At 39.3% G+C, this 26736-nt stretch overlaps 1 protein-coding gene across 2 annotated transcripts in view; it reads left to right on the top strand.

Annotated features, from left to right (window-relative positions):
* MCPH1 (microcephalin 1) overlaps positions 1 to 12493 on the top strand; it is a 130239-nt gene extending 117746 nt beyond the window's left edge. Inside the window, exons 13-14 of one of the 2 annotated variants that reach the window (XM_049819370.1) lie at positions 10367 to 10604; positions 12281 to 12493. In XM_049819370.1, coding sequence (XP_049675327.1) covers positions 10367 to 10604; positions 12281 to 12336 — 294 coding nt within the window. In that variant the 3' untranslated portion in view covers positions 12337 to 12493. Of the gene's footprint in view, positions 1 to 10366; positions 10605 to 11470; positions 12151 to 12280 lie in introns of those variants that run through there. The other variant, XM_049819371.1, reaches the window with a different exon arrangement.
* Positions 12494 to 26736: the final 14243 nt, after the last annotated feature.

Here is a 26736-nt window from a genome sequence, read left to right as displayed (position 1 = left end):
AACCATGAAAGCCAGATTTATGAGCTTTTTTAAAGTTATTTGTAGATTCCCAAGACGATTGTGTTCCCATCACTTACTGTAGCCTTTAAAACTCAAATGACGCTTAAAAATATTCATGTTTGGCACACACTGAGTTACTGCTGGGCGTTGCAATGGCATTCAGCTAAAACTAAAGAGTAGAGAGAAGAATGTACTCTGCCTTCACTTAAATCATTTCAGTCTGTTGAGGTAGAGCAAAAGGACTCACATACTCATATTTCTAAGATAAAACTAGGAATTATTTTTAATGTTAAGATTACTTTTATTGTGGGTTAATAAAACTGTTTGGGGAACAAGCCTTTGGGGAGCATCTGTGTAACCCTTCACATTTGCCAGGCTTTTCCTTTCAACAAGATCACTCACTTTGTTATTACTGGAATAGAAAACTCTTTTATTTATCAAAGCATTATTCATCTGCACTTTGCCAGGTATAGCAAATCTGTTGACAGCACTGGATTTATCATTACTGTTAAAGGCAAATGGAAGGATTCCCCATGTCCTTAAACCAGCAAAACAAATGTCATTCTTGAAGCTTGCTGCACAATATCCTGCGCTGATTAAAAAAGAAAGTTGGACTGTCCAAAATGATTCAATATCTGAAAGGTCTAAGGCAGCTGAAATGCGCTTATAATTTCTAATGTATTTTATGCAAATACTAGGCTTCCATGCCTCGTATCTTCATTATGTGTAGTATTTAACCATGGGGAATATCAAGTTGTTTTCCACGAACTGCAGCATGTTATTAGCTCATGGAATTTCTGTTTCAGTCCAACCTTTCATTGGTGAAATATACTTAGCTGGAAATGTATTATTTTGGTCTGTGTAAATGCAGATGTGTTTACTCCCATATCATTAAACATTGCTATTTACTTCATTAATACTTCATTCCTTAAGCTACTCTGCTGAAATTAATGAGCTATTCATAGATTACATACTGGTCTCATGCAATAGGTACTAGTCTGTTTAAAAGAAAACAACAAACAATTGCCCTTATATGGGTTGGGAGAGTTCAGTAAGCCTAGAGGATACTATATATGAAATATGGGTAAATGGTTGCAATATGAGGGGATAAATGCCAAGATGCAACTAATGTTCCTCCTTTCCTCTTGCCATATGAGAATGAACTATGAGACAACAATAAGGGCAAGTTGCAACTGTTATAAGAATATAGGCTAAATTTAGTTGAGGTCATTATTTAATGCAGGTAATAAATCTGTTTGAAAGAAGCATCCCATACCTGCATCACTACCCCATTACATCTGCCAGAAGTGACTCCATGCTCACTTGTGCCTGCATCTGTAGGCCAGTGATACAGACGAATGGAAAGGGATCTGCAGAGTGCGTGAGCTAGTACCGAGAGCACCTTGCGCACAACACACACTTCAGGGCTCTGGGCTCGTTCCTGTCCGCTCCCCTGAACTGAGCACATCTTCTGACTGCATTTCATCCAAACGGAGTGCAGTCTGTGCCCTTGATGGCTGCTCCACAGTGGGAACCAAAAGTACACTCAATAGGAATGACCAAGAGATTAGTTTCAAAAGTGAGTTAAACTAAACCAGTAAGAATGTAAGTATCTTTTTTGCCAAAGGTCTTGTGAGGATATATCCAGCAAGAACAGATCTTTGTCAGCTGTGAGGAAAAACATGTCCATGTATATATTACATACCTTTTAAAGTCATGGCTGGTTGTCTAAAGCAAATTATTTGGAGGCTGAGATTTTCTTGATTTGTACATTGGCTCAGCTACATTTGTTCAACTGTCAGCTGAGTTAAGGGAAAAGGCTTTCTGATTTTATTTTACTTCCTTTGTGGGTTTGAGACATATGAACTTGCATGCATTTAAAAACTGAGATAGATGGAGAGTCCTACCAGTAATGCCAGATACAAAATGGTGAATTCAATATGGCTCACTTACTTACTTAGATCTGCTGCACAGAGGATCTGTATGTGCTCAGACCAGCTCTTTGTCATACATGTAACGAGGCCACCACACCAGCACACATTGGCATAAAATGTACAACCATCCCATCCATATACTGCATTTGTCGTCTAGGATTTTGCTAAGCTACCAGGCCGGAAAATCTGATTAATCGTGACCTAAAGTAGTAGAACTGTAGATTGACTCTGTCAGGTTTTTTAATTACTAAACTGTCTTCATCTCAACCCATGAGTTTTCTCACTTTTACCCTTCTGAATTTCTCCCCCATCCCGCTGAAGCGGGGAGAAAGCAGCTGTGTGGTGCTTAGCTGCCTACTGGGGCTAAACCACGACAGATCAGAATTAAAATAACCTTGAGAGACATAAGGAATGATCAGAAATAAGTATGATGGAGTTCAGTAAGGGCAAGTGCAAAGGAGGGAGAAATAATCACCTGCAGATTGGCAATGCAGTATTTCTGCCAAAAGAGGAACTGAGTATTTTAGAGGATCCGAACCAATATGTGTCACCTATGTCATACTCCGATAAAAGAAGCAGGCATACTAGGATGTGTTAACAGGAATGCTATGCATAAGATCCATGAATTGTTTGCAGTGTGCAGAGCAGTGATGGGGCCTGAGCTGGAGTCTAGCTTTGGGCACTGCGCTTCAGGAAAGACGTGGATCCATTGGAGAGAATCCAGGGGAGAGTAGCAAAATGATCGGAGGTCTACAGAATATGACCCGTGAGCAAAGACTGAAAGAACTGTGTTTGTTTAGTCTAGAGAAGAGAAGGCTGAGGGGAGACATGATAACTGTCCTCAAGTATTTAAAAGGTTGTTGGAAATAGGAAGAGAAGAAATTGTTCTCCATGTCCCTTGGCACTAGGACAAGAAGTAACAGGCTGAAAATGCAGCAGAGGCAGTTTAGGTTATATTATTAAGAAAAGTTTTCTAACTGCGAAAGGAGATAAGCATTGGACTAGATTGTGTATGGAAGTGGAGAATTTCTGTTTTTGAGTTTTACTGGGATTCTTGGGGGCTTGTCACATAGAGTATATGTAACCCTGGTGGTACGCCAGTGATGCAGGTCTCAGAGTTGTATGTGCTGCACTCGTAAACTGCTTCGGAGTGATGCATGGCACAGTGCTGCTTTATTGATATTCGGGTGAGGAAAACACCTCCCAATTATGATTGGTAATTATTTGCAGAATTCTGACACAAATTTGCAATTGCAGTTTGCAGTCTTCTCACTGCCTGCTAGTCACTTGAGTTTAATTCTCTTGAAATATGTCAAAAACAAGGATGGACAAGTTCTTGAGGTATTTCTGAAGCAAAGTTTAAATTTCTAATCCTGAAAAATCATTCCTTTGTTAGCTCATCTGTAATGAAAGGGGGGAGGGGGGGGGGTAAATTTCAAAAAGAATTAGTTTATGTTGAAACCAAAAGCAAATATATTTAATTCCGAATCTTTTTGAAATTATAAACAAATAGTTATAGTAAAGTGACCATATCTTACAATCTTAGCAGAGTGTTTTTAAGTGATGTATATTGGAAATACAGCTCCTTGATTTAGAAGTCATACTTATCCTCAAAAGGGAAAAGACTTATTGTTTTACCCTGATTTGTTTTTTATTAATCTATAGTTGATAATGTTGATATTACATAGCATTTAAAAATAGTTCTACCTCTGGAAAACAAGGAAATTAAACTAAAAATAAGTGAATTTGTTATCTTTTTTCCTGCAAAAATTTGCTCTGCCGGAAAAAATGGTTCAAATATCTTCCAGTATAATTTTGAATATCCGCCAAACAGTAGATTTATTTGCCAAACATTTTCATACAGTATTCCCACTGGGACTCAGTCTTTCAGAGAATAAATTGGTGAAATTAACTTTTCTTATCAGTCTATGGGATTTGAGAGAAGCAAGGTTGTCTGCCAACACACAGTGGAAAGAAACAATATCAGCTAAATTGTCTGGATTCAAGCGTTCTTCCCTTCGCCCTCATCTTGGCCAGGAAACGCTTACATGAAGGACTATACAGAGGAGGGGAAGAAACTGTGTTTTGAAGAATTTTCCAGATAATATTGTCTTGACTGTATGCCATTTCTCCTTCTTTTACTTTCCTTTTTATTTTTCAAGACCGGACATCGAAGGTTTCTTTTTTTCTGGACCAAATTTTCCACTCTGTCTCCCTCTACTTCTGGCTCCTGGCTCAGTGCACCAGTCGTCTTCTGCTGCACAAATGTATACGGAGTTTGCCTGTACGTAATCTGCGTTTGTGTGCATGTGCTGCGGTGCTGATGTAGCCTTATCAAGCGTTCAAAAAGGACATTTTCACTTCTGTCTGTCTGAAGGCTTATGCTTCTCTAATTTGACAGAAAGGGACCTTCTATTTTAGCCAAATGATATTGATAACCAATGCAAAAGCATTGTTTCAGTCAATATTCAGAAATAAGGATGCAATACTTGTAAATAATTTCCATGAATGTTGCAAGTTGAGTTTTGCTCTGAGAATGAAAAACATCGCTACCAATAACAAATGCATTTCATGCCAAAGAGTGGAATAAGGTTCTGGGTGCTGTTGAGACAATAGTATGGTAGTACGGCTTGAACCAGTTGGGGTCCTGTATCCGTGTGATGTTCCATTAACTTAAATAAGATTCTTCAAAGCTGATGATCTATTTCTTTGTGAAACAGCTTGCTGAAGGAAGTTGTTTCCAGCTCCTAACATGCTTTTTTATACTGGACAGCACCAATTTATTTATCTAGTACAGCATTTAAATGTAATTTTGAAAGCTTTTAGTGAAAGCTATTTCAATTTTAGTATTCTCAATGTATAAAAAAAATCAGCAAACTGCTAAAATAAAACATAAGAAATCAAACTAAAATGATAAGCTTTTAATTTAAGTAGAAAATATATGTCACACATTGTTCCTACAAAAATAGAGTTGGTGTTCGGTTAGTTGTTCTATTCTCCTATTAAACCTGATATTTAGAAAGATGAAAAAGAGAGCATTTCTTCTTTGTCCTGCAGGAGTACTGCACTGTTAACACAAACGTCCTTGATCCCTGTAGGGTCCTGCAGATTCTGCAAATTCCTCACTGCAGGATAACTGTACTTTCAGAAGTCTGCATGCTGCAGTGCGCTGCTCTTTATCAGAAGCAGGCTGATGCTCCACTTGCGTGGATGTGGGCGAGCCCTTGATCTTTACATGTACATGGGGTTCCACATATGTGTTTTTCTTCTGAATTTTTACTAAATGACGGACTGTCTGAAAACGCATATAACCATGCAAGTGTAATGTTTTCTAACAGTGTTGCAGTTCGGAGTGCGTTCTTCACGAGGTCTATGTACAGAACTACAGTAACTGAAAATGTAAACGTTACTTGGCCAGTATATTTATCCATACTGATATCCTATGAATATTAAAATCTTAGAGCTTAATATTTCCCCAGCAACATCACCCAACTATATTAAATGAATATGCTATTTTATGTGTCTCTTTTTGTTAGATTTGTATGTTATCAAACCATAAAATCTGGGGTTTTTTTGTTTTATCCATTTTGCGGTTTTCTGTCGTTTAATATTTGCAGACTGGTGAGCTAATCCCTAAGACTTCAACAGTCAGATTCTTTTCTTTTTAGTGAAAATGAGCAATTTCTTATCAACTTCAAATTAAATAATACTTGGTCTTTGGATTGATATAAACCATAAAATATACAACCTTCTCTCTTCAGACATATGTCTGCAATTTTACCTTCTGCTGTCTGCATTTAATAAAATGTTTTTATTATTTTTGCAAGTAACAATAACCAAGATATCAATTACAGCTTTCCATAACTTCAGTAAATACTTCATTAAAAATAGCCTTTTCAAATAGGTGTTAGTAAGGTTTTCAATCCTATATTAAAGGCTCAAATAGTAATGATAAATTAAATCATAAATTTATTTTTGTAGATGTATTTCTCTCTGGTGAATAATTGAAAGTAAGAATAAAGATTTACCATAATGCATACATTGATTGTGTAATGCATGCACAAATTTTCAGACATGTATAATTATTACAGATGGTTACATTGTGTATATTTTTAAAGCTAGTACTTCACATTTTCAATTCTAGCCTACAAATACAATTTCTATTAATTTTAATAAATCATAACCATATTCTCCATTTAGTTTTTGTGAAGTAGTATTATGCTAATAGCATTTTAAACTGGAAGTTTTTTTCATGTGCTATTTTCTGGAAGTACACTGAAAACTGTGTGCTGTATATAGGACTTTAGCAGTTTCAATGCTGAAAAATTTCCAAGTACATCCAGAAGAATTGTTTTCTTACATTTTCTATTGCATGAATTCAAGTATCCATTCAGAGATGATACCTTTGTGGGACTTGACGTCTATCTCCTGAGCCTCATGAAAAGATCACACCCTTGGACTTTTATGGGGTTTTGTGTTTGTTCCCACACCCCACCCAGCAGAAGCTATTTTCATAAAGTTCTAGGCAAAGCTGCAAAGTTTTGGGGTTTTTATAATACATGCTCTTTTGGCTTGTGGGGATTGAAAATCAGTCACAGGGGAGACAATAATTGGTGAAATGGTTTTTGTGGGGTTTTTATAATGAAGAAAGGCTCTATTTCTTTATCATACATTCTCCTTAAGTTTTACTTCTGTCAAGAGTGATTTTTTTTTTTTTTCCTTTCAAAACTCAGGTTCAAACAAACATCTAAATTAATGGTACATTTATGAGAAATGCATACATGTAAAAGGCATCTTCCTGCTGTTCATCCAGCTAGTGAAAGAATGAGGTTAACACTGAGGATCTTACCAAAAAGAGTAAATAGATGCTTCTATAACATTTTGGTTTTCTGTCCATCTGCTAACAAAAATAATTAGAAAGGAAAATCGGTGCTGTCTGTTATAATAGGGACTGACACGATTGTAACCGTAACTCCTGACTGATACATATACAGTTTGTGGAAATAGTCACTTTTGGGGTCTCCTATTTTCCCAGGCTTGGTCTCTGCTGAGGAATTATTTATTTATTTGTAAAAGCTTACGCGAAATGTGTATGGTTTCAAAGGCACTGGGAGCACCCCTGGAGCGCCGTGAAGGCTTTGATGTTGCAAAGGCAGCTGAGTCAATTCAGGGGTAAGAGCTCGCTTGTGCCCTCTCATCCCACCGCCAAACCCTGTGTGGTCAGCTAGCTGCCTTTTCAGCAACTGGCTAGCGGTGTTTCTTTCAGGTTAGTGGGCCAGAAAGCAAAGTTAACCTTTTGGACTGCTCTCTGAGCTCTGAACGTAATTGCTGTGATTTTGCCCTATCTCTAAGACCTGTGCGTAGACCCAGCGTGCTTGAGCAAACCCAAGCGCAGCCTGTTGGGAAAGCTGTGGTGGTGGTGATCCAGATGAAGGGAACGTAAAGATGACATTCCATGGTGAAGCTTTCCTCTGATGCTACCACCGAGATGTACTGTGTTCTTACCCCGTCCTCCTCTCAAATGCACTGATAATGCACACAGCTGGAATTTTAAAGGCAGTTTAAGAAAATCATCTCTATACCATGTCAGCATTTCACTTTCCTGGGTTCTCTTAATATGTACTAAATGTATAGAATAAAGCATGCTATTTGTGGACATCTGCAGAGATAAGTGCTGTTGGGTCCTTAAAATTTGGATTTCCTGATTACATGATTAGCTGTGTACACATTTGCTTTTAATATTAATTTAATCTAACAGTTCTTTCTATAGGAAGATGTATCATATAAGTGATTCTTCATTACAGTGGCAGCAAATAAATCCTTTCAGGGGAAATGTTTGAGGAAGTGGGAATACAATTAGCCTTTCTAAATCATACTCCCTAAAATATGTGAAATAGCAGATTGCAACAATTTGTATTTGGTGTTGTCTATCTAACACAAGTTCTATTGCATTTTTAAGATAAAAGCTTCTCAATCCCAATAATTTTCATCTTCAAAATCTTAGAGTTCCAGGTTGACAAAACCAGTGTAGCTTCTGTCTTTTTAGTTAAATCCGATTTATTTTAGATAAAGTAGCATTAAAGTCTCTTGGTAATTGTCTTTCTGCTATTGGTTGCATCCAATTTGGGCCAATAAACAATTCTTGAGAGCTCTGTGTCAGATCAAATAAGATGGCATTGCATCTGTCATGAGGCTGTTCTGCGGTTAATGTGAAGAGATCGTTATTTTTCACTATAGTGCATTCTTTAATTTGTTGACCTTGCTTACAACAAGCACTTTTGTAGTTTCACAATTGTGCAGGTTTTTAATGCATCAAAATGAATTATTGCAGTCCTAGTAATATGAAAATCATGACACTGCTCTGTACATCAGAGATTGCGAAGTGTTTTATGTTCTTGAGCTAGTCCCATTTTAAGACATCGATTGTGGCCTCTAAGCCTCACAAGACCCATCAGCAAGGGGTATACTCGATGATTAGTTTTGTTTTTCATGACATCAAGATGCCTAGCAGAGAGATATTCATAGAAGAGCATTCTGCTCAGACAGAGGTAGGCAGTACTCTACTGCATCCAAACGCAGATGTTCTGCACATGTGTAAAGCATTGGGTGCCAACTTATGTACAGGAAGGGCCATCAGATATATTCAATGAGTTTGGGTCCTCCAAAATCTGCAATATAACTCTGCTTTGATCCTGTGATCAACAAAATTATTTAGCAGCTGTTTGACTTCCATGAGACAGGATTAGGCGCCATGTCATTCATAAACCTAAATTCACAGAAGAATAGAAAAGAAAGGGTGTTTCTTGGATTGTGCTTGAGTCTTTTGGGCCTGCTTCCTCCACAGCAGTCACTGTCTTTATAGCTTGCTGAATTCAGAACGCAAAGTATCAACTTAATTTTATTCTCAGGAGAGCAGCCAAGGAATTAACAATCAGAGAACGCTGGATTATTTATTGATGGAGGACATCTCAAAATTCAGATTGGGATTGACTTGTCCAAGAGTAGCAGAGGACAGTGGCACAGAACCACTGAGCTATGAAGTCTCATCTTCGCATGGGCTTCATGCTTTGCAGGTGCTTCATCTAGCTAGTTGATCAGAAGTGCTAAGGCAATTCACTTTGACTTTTATCTAGGGATCTGTGAACACGCCATGGAACCGTTTGGCTTTATAAACCCCTGTAAACTAGGTGAAGACTCTTACTTTGGTTGCATGCCTGCCAAGCACATATATTATTGCATTAAATTCTTAAGTGCCTGTCGTTTCACAGCAGGTTTGTGCCAGGACAGGAGGGAGGCATCCACTCAACAAGTAATTTCTTCCACTGTTGCAGTTACACCTCCTCACTGATGACAGTTTCACATTCAGGCGCCTCATGTAAGGCAGATATATACAGCGCGACCTTTCCTCTATGTAATGTGCTTGTGTCGATCATCTGTACGAAAAATTCCAAGCATCACATAATATGAAACATTTATTTTTGTTCTTATCTTACTATTAACTCCAGTCTCATTATAAATTTTCCAAACTTTGACAAGAGATACAGAATCAGGCACATTACATACAACAATTTGGCAGGTCAATGGCAACCTCACTGTAAGAAATACATGCTTGCTTTTTTTTTTTTATTTTAGTACAAAAATTTTATATTGTGTGCCATGATGTGTACACTTGTTGTATGCACTGCTTTTATGCACGTTATACCTAAAGAGGATGGCTTTAATTGTCCTGCCTGGTATATACAGAGAAGAAAATTTGCCTCATACAGGTCAAGCAGGTTTTTATTACAATGACCAAATGTTAAAGGCTGCACAGCATTCAAAGAGGACTTCTTTTTTTGGTTTTGTGGAGACAAAAGAGTTTACATGAAACAGTTTGCTCTGAGTTCTGATACATTTGCATCACTTCATACAACTATCTGAGGGAAACTGCGGTTCATACCTGTGGAGCACAGGAGGGGAAAAGAGGTCCTAAAGTAGTTTAAACTCTGAATTAGATACTTTTGTAAAGCTCCTCGATACAAACTGATGAGCGCTATATGTTGTAAAGGCTTTCATGGGTTGTATTTGTGCTGCAAGACTGTAATTATTTATAATATCCTTTAATATTTCTGTGTGATGGCCAGTGTTATAAATGTAAGAGTGTAAGATTATGGTGAAAAATAATACTGTCAAGTGCTTTAAGAAGTTTCATAGGTAAACCATCTGACCTATAACAATATAGTCTCAGTTCTGGTTTGGGAACTGTGTTGAACAAGTACAGCAAATTCTTTGTATAGTTTACCCAAGAGTTTCTGATAACCTGAAAAAGTAAAGTTCATACTCATGTACTATATTTCTTTTTTTTTTCTGAAATAAAGAAGTGAAGGATTAGTTTTATTTGAGTGGAAATGCAACACATTGGTTAATGAATGTCCTTGTTTCCTCACATACAGATCTGCAGACTTCAGCATCACCTATCAACAGGAAAATACCAGCAGAATCTCTTTTCAAACCAGCCTGTCATGTTTGTATCTCCTACCAGTCAGCCACCCTGCAAAAAGCTAATTGAACTTATACAGCTGTCAGGAGGGAAAATATGTAAAGCCTTACGTCAGGCAAAAATCTGTATAGGAAAAAAACCAGGAAAGAAGTACCAGGAAATAAAATGTTTATCAGAAAAATGGATATTAGGTAAGACACTAAATTTCAACTCATATAAAATATTCAAAAATTGACTGTAAATAGTTCACTAAACTGAGGTTATGGAGGGAAGAAAATGGAACGGACTGCTACAGTTAGGTTTTCAGGAAGGTTGTCTCCATGGTGAGGACTTTCTCTTACAACTAAGACTGCTTTATGATGGTCCTGGTACTCACCATTGTAATTTTGCCAAGAACAAATTTCATCCAAAGATTTTCAAATTTATCTTTTGTATGATTGTTTCATTTAGAGCAAACTAAATTATAGGGAAATCCACATAGGATAATTGATTTTTTAAATGGCATCTATTTCAATTTTAGATGTAGTAAGAAACATTTTTAACTGGTATAAACTGGCATAACACTAGTGAAATATGGTAATTGGCACCCTCTGGTAATCTGTCCCAAATTATATATTGTACATCTGAAAGACAATTTTCTGCAGTCTCTATATTACTTGCAAAAAGTTTCTTTTTTAAATCTGCTGTTAAGTTTCTAAGAGTCGTTAGTCCATCGCTTTTTCATTATGGACACCACAGTTGTAACAGTTATCTGTTTGCAGGGCATCAGATATAAAATTGCAATGTCCTCACCCTCAAAGAAAAGCTTTTGATAATTTATGTAGGATTCACAGCTTGTCATCTGATGCTCTCTCTTTTTCAGACAAGATAAGGGTATTTCCCAAAAAGGGACCTTTTACATATTAGAAAAAATCAGATTAAATTATTGTCATACACTATATTAAGCTCCTCGAGATAGTGCCTCACTCAGACTCTAGCAATAAATGTACTCGATGACTTGATGTTACATGAGACTAGCCATGCAAGTCCTAATCTCTTGACCATTTAATGCTATCAGATCATAATGACTTAAAACCTGGAAGAAAATACCACTAAAGAAGAAAGGAAAAGTGAGCCATAAGGAAAAATACTCATCTAAACGCAAATGTTATTTGATACTTTCTTAAAGTATAAGATAAAATTGTGAAGATTGGAGAGAGAGGCATAAGAAGGCAGCATTGTTTATTGTGCCTTTCTCTGGCTTCAAAGAAGACTTGAAGAGCAAGTGTGGCCAATAAAAAAGTGACCAGATGAGGAAACCAGAGGTTTGTGCAAGACTAAAAATATGATGTAGTAAATTAAACACAAAAGTTTCACATAGTAGTACTCCAGTCATAAATTCCAGATGGACAGAGGTATTGATCTCTTTTCAGAGATACGGGAAGGATACAGGCCTTTGAAGCTCAGCCTCTTTCTCAGCAACTGTTTACATAATAGTATGAACAGCGTCACCTATAAATTGCCATCTTAATCAAATAATTCAAGTCAGATCTGAAGTTTTGTCTAATCTTCAACACTTCAGTTGCAATCCAGTTGGTTTGTGGCTATCTGCTTTCTGCTGTTAATACCAGCTGCCAATTAATTCACTCAAGGTTGATCACAATAAAAAGCATAGAGGTAGATAATGCAACACCTTTTTTTAAACTTAAAGTAAATGGTAAGTGCTTGCAGTATTATCAGTTGACTCTTTGCATTTATTTTCTCTGTCTGGGTTCTCAGCTCCACCAAACTGTTCTATGCCAGAAATTGCTCTGAAGTACATTGCTGCTTTATAATCTGTTTCTTCTGCATTTTATCTTAAATAATCCTGCTTTTTAATTTCTTTTAGATTCAATCACTCAGCATAGAATATGTCCCATGGAAAACTACATTTTTCAGCTGTGAGCTAACTCAAGAGCTTCCATATGGTTGTAAGGAAACAAGCCCACTTCGGATTAAAAAAAAAAAAGCTGTGAATAACATTTCTAAGAAAATACAAGTTACATATTTTTAAATACAGGGAAATGGTTTCTACATTTTTATTAATTTTGTAAGTGTTCATCTTGTGAAATCTTTAGTTTTTTATAATAAAATAGTTCTCTAATAAAAGTCATCTTGCTTTTATTTATGTATTGAAGACCTTTGGACCTAAACATTGAATGAATCATTATTCACTGGGAGGAAATGGAAAGATATTTACTAATCTCTAAGCAAAATTGATCATGTTACAGTGCAGTTAAAAGATGTGCATGCAGTGTGGGTGAGCGTGCCTGAGCTAGATCTGGTGTAGACGGCAGAGCTGTGCTGCCAATGCAGACGCATGGATCCTGTAGGCTCCTCTAGTCTGAGTGCCTCCGTGGACAGCTGAAGGCCCATGTTGCTGCATCTTCATGACCATTGCTAATTACCTTTTTTTTGGTAGAACGATAAGGTTGCCCATCATGCTCAACTCACACCTGCTGGTGTAAACTTGCACTTCTAGATTGGGTTTTCAAAAGTAATTGAAACTCAGTAATTATGCTCAGGTGCATAGTTAAGAAGGTATTGCTTTATTTCAATACCTTTAACTGCATTTCAGACTGTCTACCTTATATCTACACTGAAACCATAAATAATTAGGTATCCCGAGTCACAATGAATTACAACAGCACATCATTCAAGTACAAAAATCTGTTGAAAATGGAACATATCATTAAATCCCCCGCCTGTTTTGGGTTTGTGTGGTGGGGTTTTGGTAGCTGGGACGGATGGGTTGCAGGGCCGGCTCCTGTGAGAAGCTGCCAGAAGCTTCCCCGGCTCCAAGTCGGACCCGCCGCTGGCCCAGGCCGAGCCCGTCAGTGACGGCGGTAGCGTCTCTGGGAGAACCGAGTTCAGAAGGGGAACAAACCTGCAGGGAGTGAGGGGATCGGAACGGGAGAGGAACCCCTGTGCAGATCCCGAGGGGAGTGAGGAAGGAGGGGAGGAGGAGCGGGGGAGGAGGGGATGCCCCTGCAGCCCGTGGGGAGACCAGACGGCAGGCTGTCCCCCCCCAGCCCATGGAGGGGAGCGGGGGAGCAGATGCCCACCTGCAGCCCGGGGAGAGAGGAGCTCACGCCGGAGCGGGGGGATGGATGCCCCCCAAGATGGCCGCCGCTCCCTGGGAGAGCCTGAGCTAGAGCAGGCTGTGCCTGGAGGACTGCAGCCCGCGGAAAGGACCCACGGTGGAGAAGTTCGTGGAGGACTGTCTCCTGTGAGAGGGACCCCCCGGCGGAGCAGGGGCCGAGTGCGGAGTCCTCCCCCTGAGGAGGAAGGAGCGGCAGAGACAAGGTGTGAGGAACAGACCCCAACCCCCATTCCCCGTCCCCCTGCGCCGCCAGGGGGAGGAGGGAGAGAAAACCGGGAGTGGGGTTGAGCTGGGAAGGAGGGAGGGGTGGGGGGAAGTTGTTCTGAGGTTTGGGTATACTTCTCAATATCCTTGTTTTGATTTGATTGGTAGCAAATTAAATTGATTTTGTTTCTTCCCCAAGATGAGCCTGTCTTTTGCCCGTGACCATAAGTGGTGAGTGATCCCTCCCTGTCCTTGTCTCGACCCACCAGCCTTTCTTCATATTTTCTCCTCATCCCACTGGGGCCAGCGGGGAGGAGTGAGTGAGAGCAAGCGGCTTCGTGGTGCTTTGTTACCGGCTGGGCTTAGACCACAACAAACCTTTAAGTATGCTTGAAAAATGTATGCCAATGTCTTAAATGTTAAATTCCTCTTTAGTCTGTGGTTTTGTTTTTAGCAGGTACAAGTAAGATTTGTATGTAAAGTATGTTGTGTAACACTTTTTTATCTATAAATGTACAACCTCCTTTAAGTATTTGCAAGGTCTATCAGAATGATACATCATCATCACAGAGAATAATGTATTGCCAAGTAACTTAATGGCAGCTCATAACTCACACCTCCCAAACTCAGTGCTACCCTCAGAGTACTGTCAGCATAAACAACAGAGTCCCTGTAGTAAAAATAATGATTTCAAGTTAATATTATGGAACAATCAAGGTACAATGGTTTCTAAATGTTGCCATTCTAGTGCATTGTTCTAAGTTCTGGAGCTTTTAAAGGGATTTGGAAGTACAATTTCTGTAAACTTGAGGAGTATACAAATTTTTTCTTCAAATTCAGCAGTGTCTGGGTGGCAGTCTGTTTCAGGCATAAATTGCATTTGTATAGTTGCTCTGTAAAATGTTCAACATACCTCTTAATAGAAAAGCTCCAAGTTATCATTATTTTATGGAAAATTAAACTGACTTTATTTTCAAAAATACTAAGCACCTGTATCTCAAAAGATTAAGATCTCGTTTGCAAGTATCTAAGAAGTGCTATATAGCTGGTTTTAGTATAGAAACTAGAAAATGTAATTTATTGAGGTCTTTTCCTCACTTAGTTTTCCGGCATGCACATTTTTAACAGCATCTTAGCTACGAAAACAATGCTTGATACTAAAATTGGTATGTTTGATAGAAAAATTGGTAATCAGGTCTGTTCACAAATTGTACTGTATATAATCAAAAAGACCATTTACTGCGGAGCACTCGTAACATGGTATCACTTTTCACCCTTGACCTTATGAGCCCCTTTATTAAGAAAGTAGTTGCCAAGTACTATAGACTAAAATATAAATATTTAAATAGGTTTTGGCATGTGAACATACGGTTCCCAGTAAATAACAGAATAATTCATTTGAATTATATTGCTTAACTTTGAATATTACAACCTCATTTATTTTGTAGTCATTTCCTAAGTGTACTACCCATAAAAATCTGTCACTATTAATTTATATAATATAACATTCTAAATCAGCTTTCTTGTAAATCTTCTTAAGATTAATCTCAGCTATTTAAATTGTAAATTCTTGGATCAACTTGTTGGTCTTTATTAGTCATACATGTAACAGACTTGACAACGAAAAGTCTAATAGACTTTTTTCTAGATTAAAATGTTTCGGATAATACAACGTCAATTTAGATAGTTTCATCTCAAATTGTATGGTTTGATAGAAATCCCTATCTATTGGCTGTACTTGCAAAATTTTTAGTACACGGGTAAATACAGCCAGCAGGAACTTAGATGCCTAATTTTAGTCTCACATTATGGGCAATAGGAGTGCTGTCCATCCATATTGACTGTTGCTTTGTAAGAGTACATAGTGAATACAGGAGAGGGTAGAATTAAATCCAAAGACTAGCATGTTGTACAGCAGAAAAAAAGAAATACTATTTCATGTTTACAGCCTGGAGTCTTTCACACAAACAGCTTCTGTCCTACGTACCCTAGTGTAAATTCTCAACCACCTCAGCGTTGGAAGGAAGGTGCTTTTCTACCCGAGATCTCAACAGGAAAAGATACCACCTGTGGTCACCCCCTCAGGAAACCAACACAGGAGGGAGAACGATGAAAACTTGTCAAATGATTCAGAGAAAATCCACCAACTGAAAAAACACTTGTACTTGATACCAAGGTCCTAAGGACAGTAAAGCACAGAAGAAAAGGCAGAACACCCAGCAACATGAAGCATCAGTGATTCATGGGTTGTTTCAAGTTGATCAGTGCCAAGATCTTTGCAACGTACAATGCTTAATGGACAGTCTGCCACAGTACAGCACAGCCGCACGCTCTCGCCTCTACAAAACAGTACCATGCTCACCTTATCAGGAACCTACTCTTCCCCCCCACCCCCCCCCCTTTTTTTTTTTTCTCTCAATCTTTTTTTGTGGACAGAGGTTGTCTTAACCTTACCTTTTTTATCCTGTGTGAATATTTTTGCCATTCATTTGTGAAAAATTGCTTAGCTTACCTGCTGTCTCTCCTTCTCGGAGAGCTCCTGCACCCCTGGTAAAGGCTGTGTCTAACAAAATCACATTAGCATGATTAAAGGTCTTTCTAAGTTAGCTTAATTTGATTAGAAATCTGTTTAAACCAAAATAAATTGAAAAGCCAAAATAAGTATTATTCCTTTCTGAGATTCACATTAGCCGAGTTAATTTTTAAAAGTAGTTTAACTTCCAGCACAGGTCCTATTTTAACTCATTTTACTTGCATCAGTGGTATAGGTGATATCACTTGGATGCACAGACCACAAATTTCCCTCCCCTCCTTCCTCTTCCAGAGATAAGAAAAGGTTTTACCACACTTTGCATAATTTACTGGGGACTCACACTGGCAAATACAGAAATACTGAGGACAAGCACAGGCATGACCTGGAAGAATGTGTTGCTTAAGCTGTTATGGTGCAAAATTGGTGTCGTCTTCAAACAGTATATCCTTAAAAATAAATTAGGATCTAAAACAATTTCTTTATAGTTACAGTGACGAATCATGTGAGATTGGCTAAGGATGTGTTTGAAAGCAAAACTGCCAGAAACTCATAATGTGGGTGGATTATACATCTCTTTTTTCCGCCCTTTCTCTGCTTTTGTAATCAGTTTTAGATTGCAACTGCATTTGGGGTGTATTTTTCTAGTGAGTAAAAAGCCTCTAAATATTCACAGTGATCCTAGCATATGAGCCATCTTGTATTGACTTCTTAAACTACAGATTTGTTGAGCTGGTTTTATGCTTCTGGATTTTTTCCTGATTCAACTATAGGCAACATTTTGGAGACTGTTACTTTTTAAATAAAAATAGCTACTAAAAACTATTGCATCACTTGATTTGCTGTTAGTAGTTCCACTATAATAAATTTGTGTTATCTAATTGATCTGTATAGAATGTAATTTAGGCATGACTGCATTATGTGTTGAAGCGTTATCAGCACATTCAGTGCTAGGAAGCTGCTAGCACACACATGCATTTTTTGGTGAAACCTATCATCAGCTTAGGGACTGTAAGGTAAAGGTGCTTGAAATTAGTATTTGAGCAGGAACTGTGGCTGTGTGGAGCTGTGTTTCTAACATTTCTAGAGCATAAAATGGAGGTATCCCAGGAACAATGTCTAGAAAGCTGATTAAACTAATTTTTTCCTCAGGAGCAACACACAACCCTGGAAAAAAAATGGAATATTTGCTCAGACTGAAAACTGAAAAGCGTGAAAAGTCTGAGTCTGTGCCAGCAGTCTGACTTCTTTAATGACAGCTCTAGTAACAGAAAACCAAATGGCTGTAGTCCTATTGCATTAAGCAGTTTTATTTCTGATCTCCTTTTATTGCTGTATTTCAGAATCAGCTCTTTGCATGATATGACCAAATAGTTGGCTCTTGGAAGAGCATCACCTTTACTACAGCATCGTGCAGCAGCTGACAATAAGGAGGTATGAAACTGCCAGTAGTTAATAAATAGCAGCTGGTGTTGTGGTTATCAGCACAGGTGTCTGCTAAGAGCTTTTGCTGGGAGCTGGCAAAGCAGAGTTTTAATTCTGTTGCTACAGATGTGGAACAGCCCTCTAAGCACCCAGGAGTGGCTCAAACTCCTGCGCGGGGCTGAGGCGGTGATAGGTAGCAGCCAGGTGTAATGTAAGACTGCAAGTTTCTCTGAAGTGACGGAGTCGGCATCCTTCAGAGGGTGATTTGTGGCATAGTGCTGGAGGCACAGCCCTCCCAGCCTGCTGAGAGGTCTGCACCTTCCTCGGCCCTGGGAATCCTGAGGTCACGCTAGCTGAACCGTCCTGCGACTTCTTCTATGCCAGCTCGTGGTTTTTGCCTAGTAGCTTTTGTTGTCTGGAAAGCACCTGAACTATCACTAGATAGTAAACCGCCCTGCGGTGTTTATTTCCCAAAGGGATTTATCAATGCCCACAATGTCTTTCATGTTGTTCTTTGATATATAAAAAAAGAGGTGCAGCTACATGTGGGGTGGTGAAAGGTTTGGTACTACCAGTCCAGGCAGGTTTGGGATTTGCTTGGGGCTTACTTTTTCCTTCTTCATGACAGATTTTATGGAACTATGCTGGTAGGACTTTAAAGAGAGAGAAAACTAGGTCTTTAAGGAAGGAGTGTGCAGAGGGAGGTGGTTTCACAATATTATTGCTGTGACATGATCTTTTAATAACAGGCAAAACAGCTGAAATTTGGAAATTCTTTTGTAAGTGGTTACTTTCTGCAGCACATAGGTCTCTCAAGACCTTGCTTTTTCAAAACTTTGGGTAATTAAAGAAATATACTTTTAAAATTGCAGGAGGAGATAGCTTTTACAATTGAGAACAGTTACAGAGATCATCTCGTGTCTAAATTACAACACAGGATATTTACACACAAAAATCAAAAGAATGCAGCCTGGAGCATGGTGTAAGTAAGGATGAAATAGCCTTGTCAGAGATAGAAAAACTTCCTCGATAAGGATATTGCAGACCCTGCTACTAGTCAGTGAAATACTGTCTGCAGAAGAACAGAAACAAGCAAATCCTTTCACTCAAGAAGCAGCACAGCTTTTATATTACACAGTGATTGGGCATCATCTTTTCCTCCTTCGTATTCTTCAAAAATAACTGTTTCTTGTATAGTGCCTCCAGATTCCTTAGTCTTGTGTCAATCAAGTTCATAAAACATAGTCTGTCTAACAGAAACTTCAAGATGTATCCTTCCCTCTCTGCCAGAACTACTGTCCAAGCCCAGAATTATAGTTTTCATCTTGACTGCTGTTCTTTTCAGTCAACACTTGCAATGTCGGTTCCTCTTGTCCACCAAATTCCTGTTCCTAAGATTATTTGTGCAGTTCTTTGCCATCTTCCCTATTTTAGTCACTACTTGTTTCATTCAAAACCTTATTTTCTCTTCCGAGCTCTCATCACTGTAGTCCCACCTTTGCTATCCGATCTGACATGTATCTACTTTTTGGTTCTCACTTTTCTTTCATTAAAGGATACCAGCCTTAAGCATTAAATCTTGTGAGGAGAGAATGGGATGGGATGGTTAATAACCATTTTCATGCTTTTCTTTTCAGGCTTCCCTCTTACCAGTTACTGTAGAAATCCACTGTGTAGTCCTTCATCCTCTCCCTGCCCTACTTCAAAGCTCTCCACTTCTTTACCACATGTAGTACACAGCAACTACCTGGTTAGGGCTAGGCAGGTAGAAGGCTATAGTCTGAGCTTCTGATGGGCCAAGAACTGTATATTTGCTGTTGTATTTAGATGACGTTACTCTATTCCATCTATTCCAGCCCTTTGGTTCATCGGCTTCCTTCGCACATTCCCAGAGGAAGCTCTCCAGCACACTGATGTGTTTGTGAGTGGACAAGTGCCTGGGACCATCAGATTCTACCTTGCCATAAAAATGGAAGAGTTATACCAGAAGAGATTCCCATCGTAGTAAGGTAAGACACAGGATATGTATTTTGCACAACCGTGTGCCTATTTTCAACAAATGGTAAATATAACATGTTATCCCAGAAAGACTGTGTAGACTCAAAACTATAGGCAACACACATGATATGCTTGAGCCTTAAATTACTTTTCAGGCTTTCTTTCAACTCGGGTAAGGCTGTTTTTTCTTTAGATCATTTTCAGTTGTTGACTTGGCTAAAAGTTTGGGGAGAGGAAAAGGAAAAGCACTTTCTGGATTTTGTGCTCTGGAGTGAAGCATTCCAGCTCATTCACTCACAAACCAGAAGTTCAATCAGGGGAAGTTTTACTAAGTAAGTAGTCCCTGGGATCTGGAGATAAGCCTAAAGCTAAGATGAATTGTATGTATGCAGTATGAAAGATGGCATGACTTTAAATGTTCTGTGCAACACGTAGGTAAAACTAAACCAACATCCAAAATTCTGCATTATACTCTTTAAATGTTGAGCAAATCCAGGGGCTTTGATTTTAACAGCTGTGGGGAGGGAAAAGGTTTTAGCTCAAGAAATGAACAAATATGGACCTGCTCTGATTATAGCCTAATGTGTCAATTCATATGCAAATCAAGACACTTGGAAACAGTACTACAAACTTGCAGATACTTGACCTCTGTGAAGAGCCTGACTGGTCCCTCTGCCACTTTTAATGTGCACTTAAAGAAATCTGGTGCTCTTCCTCCCCCCTCAGTGATGAGTGAATATTTCTGAATAACTTGAAATTCACACCCACTTGAAATGCTGACTTGGGAATACACTTTTTTGGACACATGCTTCATCATATTTCAGCTGTACACAAAGATAAGCATTTTAGAAGTTTGGAGGCAGAACATTTCCTCCTGCAGAAGAGAATTTATATTTTCCCTGACATTGCCCAGGCAACACAGGCTTGAATAAAAATTTGACGCTAAAAGCAGAGTTCTCTAGTCTGGGAATCAACTCTGTTATTTTATTCCCAGCTACATTCAGTATCCTACTTGACGAAGAGAAGAATGTCCTTCATAAGTGCAGGGATGTTGAACATATTTTGATGACCCATATAAAAGCTATTAGAGGGTATGAAGATGCAAATAAAAGAATCTGGAGTTGTAGAATGATCCAACTTGAGATTCACTTTTCCCTGGCTTTATCCTGTCTTTTCTCCTTCTGTGCTTTCTTCTTGTGTTTGGTTTGGTTGGGGGGGGAGGGGGGGGGTCCCCTCTGTTATTAGTAGTGGTATTTCATGTCTATTATATTTAAAAAGTGTTGTATGAGAGACTGAAACCCATAGTCTGTAAACAGTACTCTCCTGAAGAGTATCACGGCCACTTACCTACAGAATCAGATCTCCTCTTCTGCCTTCCCATTTGAAATTTTTTGTATACGTAGAACAGCAGTGGTGAGCCACACACAAACTATGAAGCTGTAGAAATCTCATGGGAGATAGGAGCTTGAATTTCCCCAGCCTAACAAGGACTTTGTACGCAAGTCTCCAGTTCTCTAGATGCCTTTATGAGGGTTACTCATACGAACTACTTTGCTATCTGACATGCAGTTTAGAGCATCTAAGTTAAAAGCCTAGGTGAGCATGAAGACAGCAGAAGCAGGAAGACTCCAAATAAATGTTGTCTGAATATTCAGCTGAAGTTTTCCAGGAGATTATATCATTAATGAAGAGAGGTGTCTATATCTGAAAGCTTCCTCTCACACCTAAGTTAGAGAGCTAAAGGTACAAATAACCCAAAAGGTGACTGCCCACTGAATTCAAGAAAGGTTTTTTACTTCCCACCAGACTAGAAGCATCTTCCTTTGCATTTCCAAGCATGCAGGTATGCAGTTCTGATCTCCCTGTATCTACAGATATAGTACATGTTGAAAAGGCTTAAAGAGGGGCAGCAAAGTCAAACCTACAAAGTGGCCTCTGAATGAGAAATGATTGCATAGACTGGGATTCTCCTGCCGGGAAAAGAGATGGCTGAGAGGGCAATGTTGCTCTTCACAAAAAATATCTTCACACAAAATACAATCAAGCTATGGAACTGAGTGGATGTTAGAAGTTTATATGGACTTAAAAACAACTGGTCACATTCAAATAAAAATAATCTGGCTCAGGAAGTTCCTGAGCTAGGAATTGTTGGAGGCCAGACAACTCTGCTTAAATGGCATGGTGACTCCCTCGATCTTGATGGGACCAATTCCAGGTGCTTTCTGGTCTTTTTGCTGCCAGGCAGCAATTATACAAGACATTATGCACCTTGCAAAACTAGTTGGAATTGATGCGTATGATGATCCACAATGGTTTGCAATGCTGCAGAGAGATAACATCCTTCCTGATGATGAACCATTACATGTGGTCAGGGCAGCAGATAAATTGTGTGTTGCATCAGTGGCTATGGCACAGTTCAAGGAAGCTAATGACAGCTAAGTCTGCTATGGCTTCATTTGTGACTGTCACCCTGAAATAGTGTGGGTTGAATCTTATGAATACCATGCTACCTAACCATCGTCTTTCCAACCCTGGAGGTGGAAGTCAGCATCCAAATAATCTTGGCAATCCACATTTGTGGTCCTGTCATTACTGCAACAAATAAGAGGTGCCTTCCCATTTTTGAAGTTCTTCCTAAGCTACTGAAAGACCATGCCTTGCCATATCAGCAGCACAAACCTCTCACTCTTCATGGACCAGAGACTGTGAAATGGGTATATAACCATAGGAAATGACTAGCAAAGTAGTCAGCATTGCCAGCTCTAACTCTCCTGGCACAGATGCCATGAGCTGTTTTTTGTGGCATGCAGCGAGTAGGAAAGCTTGCACACTCACAAGGACTCCCAATACAGTTGCCAACCTTCTCTGTGTCTGTAGTTAGAAAGGGAACCGTGCAGCTGCTGCAACTACAGCTGTCCCAGGGAAAGCTGAAAATGGCATATTGCTCTCACCGCACCGAGATGCAAACAGCAGCCTGGCTTGGCAGTGACGTGCCATGGCACCTTCTGCAATGCTGTTCCTTGTGGTGGCTGATTTGAGAAACATCTTTGCACAGGAGCTGCCCAAACTTACCCATAGTGTAAGCCATTCCACAGTACAGGGGCTTGGGCAGCGGCAGGCTGGGCACAGTGCAGTCCTGCAACACAACCAAGAAGCATCTGGCTGTGAAATGACTATTGGGTGCTTTTTCAATTTGTTGCTGTTCACTGGAAGTGTATTCCTTACAGCTAAGCCTCTACTGCTAAGTGCTCAGATTCAGTGCTATAGATGGTGGTATTGCACCCCTAATGAATCAGCTTTGGAAAGAATAGTTTTCCTGTCTATGTTGCTTCTTAGTTATTTACACATTCTTAGTAATGGCTAGGAATCATTCAGTGCTTGAAGTAATTACACTTTTTTTTTTTTTCCTCTGGAGCCATCTTCTTAGTAGCTAATGGTAACTACTGATTAATACTACTCCTTATATCTAAAATAATATCAGAATTCTTTTCAATTAATCAAAGAATAGTGTTCCAGGTATCTTTAGGCAGCAGAAGTGTTTGAACTTATCAATAAATAACTGAAGCCACACTTGATCTCAACTTGATAACTTTTTGCTTTTGTATTTTTGGCAGAATTAGCTTCAGTTACTGAGGTAAGAAAACCTTTGGTTTTTGCAAATCAGGAACAAGTGCTCTGCTCTGTCGTATCTAATACAATTTACTCACATCAGTGGCCTTATCTTTTTTCCAATTCTCTCTTAGAAGCTGGAGTCTGTAAAACCAGCAATTCACTTAGATTACTCCCTAGTTAAGACAGAATATATATATTCTTAAGCCACCTTCCAAATGCAGACTTTCAACTTCCCATGCAGAGGAAAAAAATGTGTACAAATGTATAATCCCAAGTTACGCAAGGAAAGTACAAATACAGGGGTCTCTCAGGAAAACTGAATGGTGCAAATCAAGTGTGGGAAAATGCTAAGAGCTTCAGGTCATGGCTGACATTTAAACTCAACACCTCTGTTTCTGCGTTGCTATTACTGGTAGTCAGTGACGTAAAACACTGCTTTGCTGTGGGTTTGATATTGAGATAATTTGTACAATGAGCTACTGAATATAGCTGTATTTACAGACTTAAACTCTTTCTGCAGAATATCAGTATGGGTACCTAGAATCAATGTTTCTTTTTAACTAGCAGAGTTGCACTTTTTTGTATGACCTGTGCAAGGGAAGTACTAATATCTGCCTCTTCTCAAGTGTTTTCTATCCCATTATTATTGCCCATGATTCAGGTAACTGAAAACCTGAAAACTGACAGCTAAATTTTGGAAGTTAGAAAATTCCAAAAGAAACTAGTGAGGTTATTTTCCTCTACAGTTTATTTCTGCTGCAGCAGAGAGGGTCAGAGGTGCTTCATTCTCGGGCATTGCCTGTGGTCACTTTAATAAGGGGAAAGACCAACATTTGAACTGGATAAGCCCAGGCTCTGTCAGTCCACTTCTCCTGCAAAACAGTCTGGTCGTCTGGTTTATGGACAAATGATGCTATTTAGTTTCCATCCTGTTTTTTAAATATGTTGCTGTAAAACATTTTTCTATATTTTAGGGAAGGAAAATGAGTTCAACTCTTGATAAATCTGAGGTCTGGAAAAAAGGGAAGCACACTGCAATAAGAGAAAGAAGTTTGAAAATACCCTTTAAAAACACCCAGCATTGTCTTAGAGAATACTTGAGTAATATACATATGGCTGCTAATAAGGCTGTAAATGGCTGCATTACTGCCAATAAAAGACACCATCTGGTAGGTCTGCCTATTAAAACACAGGTTCGTCTGCAACTTTTTAAGTCTGTTTTTTCTTGCTGCGGAAGGTTGATGAATCATTAAGAGAATCATGGCAGTGTTAATAAAATTATTTATGAAGTTATCAAAATGCCAGTTGTGATAAATTAGATCCTAAACTCAAGCCATTCCTAAACTGGTCTTTGACTTTGTCAGACCAACTTTACCCCAACTTTGGTCATCAGCCCTTCACACCATGAAGGGCAGTAAAAGCATGAATACAACAAGTCAAGCTCTGATGGCTTTCTTTCAACAGCGAAGGCTGAGGACTGACCTGGGGCAGTTATTCTGCGCATACATCAGCATGTGATTGCAATATCATCTGTGAAACCTGTTACACCTGAAGGGGGAGATGGGGGGAAAAAAAGAATACCTTACTTCAAAGGGTATTTTTTACCCCAAGAAACTTCTTTGGCCACTCCACTGTGGGTCGCTACAGAAATATAGCCAAGTTGGGGCGGTGGGGGTGGGGGTGTAGTAGGGTAAGATAACGGACGGACAGGCAGGTAGTTTGTACCCACACATATCCACCCCATATTTCTATTCACAGAGATTACAGGCACAGGGTAAGACAATCAAGACTTTCAATGCAAACATGCTTGTCCCAAAGGATGGAAGAACCAACAGAAGCACTAGCAAACAAAAATCCATTTTAAGTAAGAGATTATCACCTACCTGATTAGCAGCTTCACTGCGCAGCAGCTCTTTGCTGACACTAAAACCATAGCAAACTGCAAATGATACAAGGTTAAAAGACACTTGCACAAATTTCAGCATTAGGCAGGACTGCAGAGAAGCTTGGCTTAGAGCAAAAATAATAGACAACTCTCATTGAAATGAGACATTTAAATCCACTATTCAAAGAACAAAAAAATGGGGTTTTCTGAAGGTACTAAAAGATACCTCTTTCAATACTTGAAATAATCCATTTATCAGTGATACTAATTGAAAGATATTCTAGTCAGGCAGAGTAGAAAGTGTTTGGAAGATAGGAGAGGTTTTTAAAATAATAGTAATACTTTATGAGGTTTGGTTTTGGGGATTTTTAAAGAGACAGAGTTGATTTTGCACACTAACTTGATCAATGAAGCACAGCATGGGAAAGCACGCATCACTGTTTTCATGTTTGACATTATGCAGGTTACAGTAGGAAAAGCTTCCCCTTAAATGTTTAGTTATATTAACAGTGTATATGGTATTTTTGTACTAATGAGCTGCATTTCAATGTCTTTCTCAGGTTGTACGGGACATTTATGTTTAGATGTCAGTTTGTATCTGCTGATTTGTGTTCAGCTGTTAGTAGATTGGTAAAGAGATAGTCCTACAGAGATCTTCAATTACTATGACAAATTCAGGCTTGTTCCAGACAATTTTGACAAAAGCATGAAAAGGTTTAGAGATGATTAATTTTTGAAATGTAGTCAGTCACCAAGGTGCTGTGAAGACGGGGTGCCCCGGCCAGTCCAAGGAACCACCCCTGCAGCCCAGCCTGCTGTCGTCCACCGATGGGCAATGCCGGCTGCTGGAGCTTCAGCAGCAACCCTGCTGCAAAGCACGGCCGGGAACGTGCAAAACACTGCGGCTGGCGATACCCGGCTCCTGCTGATGCCTAGGGGAGCTCACTGAAGAGAGGGCTCATGCACAGACTTCCAAGGATTTAAAGCATAAAGAGATTCGATACAGCAAAACGGGTAAAGATAGTGGCTCTAACACAGAGGCAGCTGGCACGGGTTTCCTCTAACAGCCAGTTCGAGTAAGCCTCTTGCAGTGGAAGACGCTAACTTGCTTTCAACAGCCACGGCTAAAGAGCAAGCGTGCAGGTCCCGACCACCCTCCAGCACCGGCGCAGTCGGCAGGTGCTCAGGGGCACCCTCGGCCCCGGGAAAGAGCTCTTTCCTGTTTTCACAAGATGGCTTGTGCATTTTGCCGAATTAGTCTTTACCTCGCCTTCGATTTCTCCTAGTTTTCATCGGTCTCAGCTAGCCCCATCCCACACTCCAAAGTCTCATTTAATGTAACCGATGGATAAAAAGCATATGCAACTTTTTCAATAAGACTTCTGACTTCACCCTTTTAACCCAAAGAATAACTATAAATAGTTTATAATGTCTGGGATTTCCACAGCCTAAGTGCAGCTATAAATAGTTCTAAACATTTTCCCACTTCATGCTTTTGAAAAGAACATTCTCCACTTCCTTTCTTGGAGAACCCCTGGGAATAATGCT

This window comes from Accipiter gentilis, chromosome 16, assembly GCF_929443795.1.
Source record: "Accipiter gentilis chromosome 16, bAccGen1.1, whole genome shotgun sequence".
Taxonomy (NCBI): domain Eukaryota; kingdom Metazoa; phylum Chordata; class Aves; order Accipitriformes; family Accipitridae; genus Astur; species Astur gentilis.
Note: the sequence above shows the minus strand (reverse complement) of the source record. Positions and strands in the feature narration are given on the sequence as shown.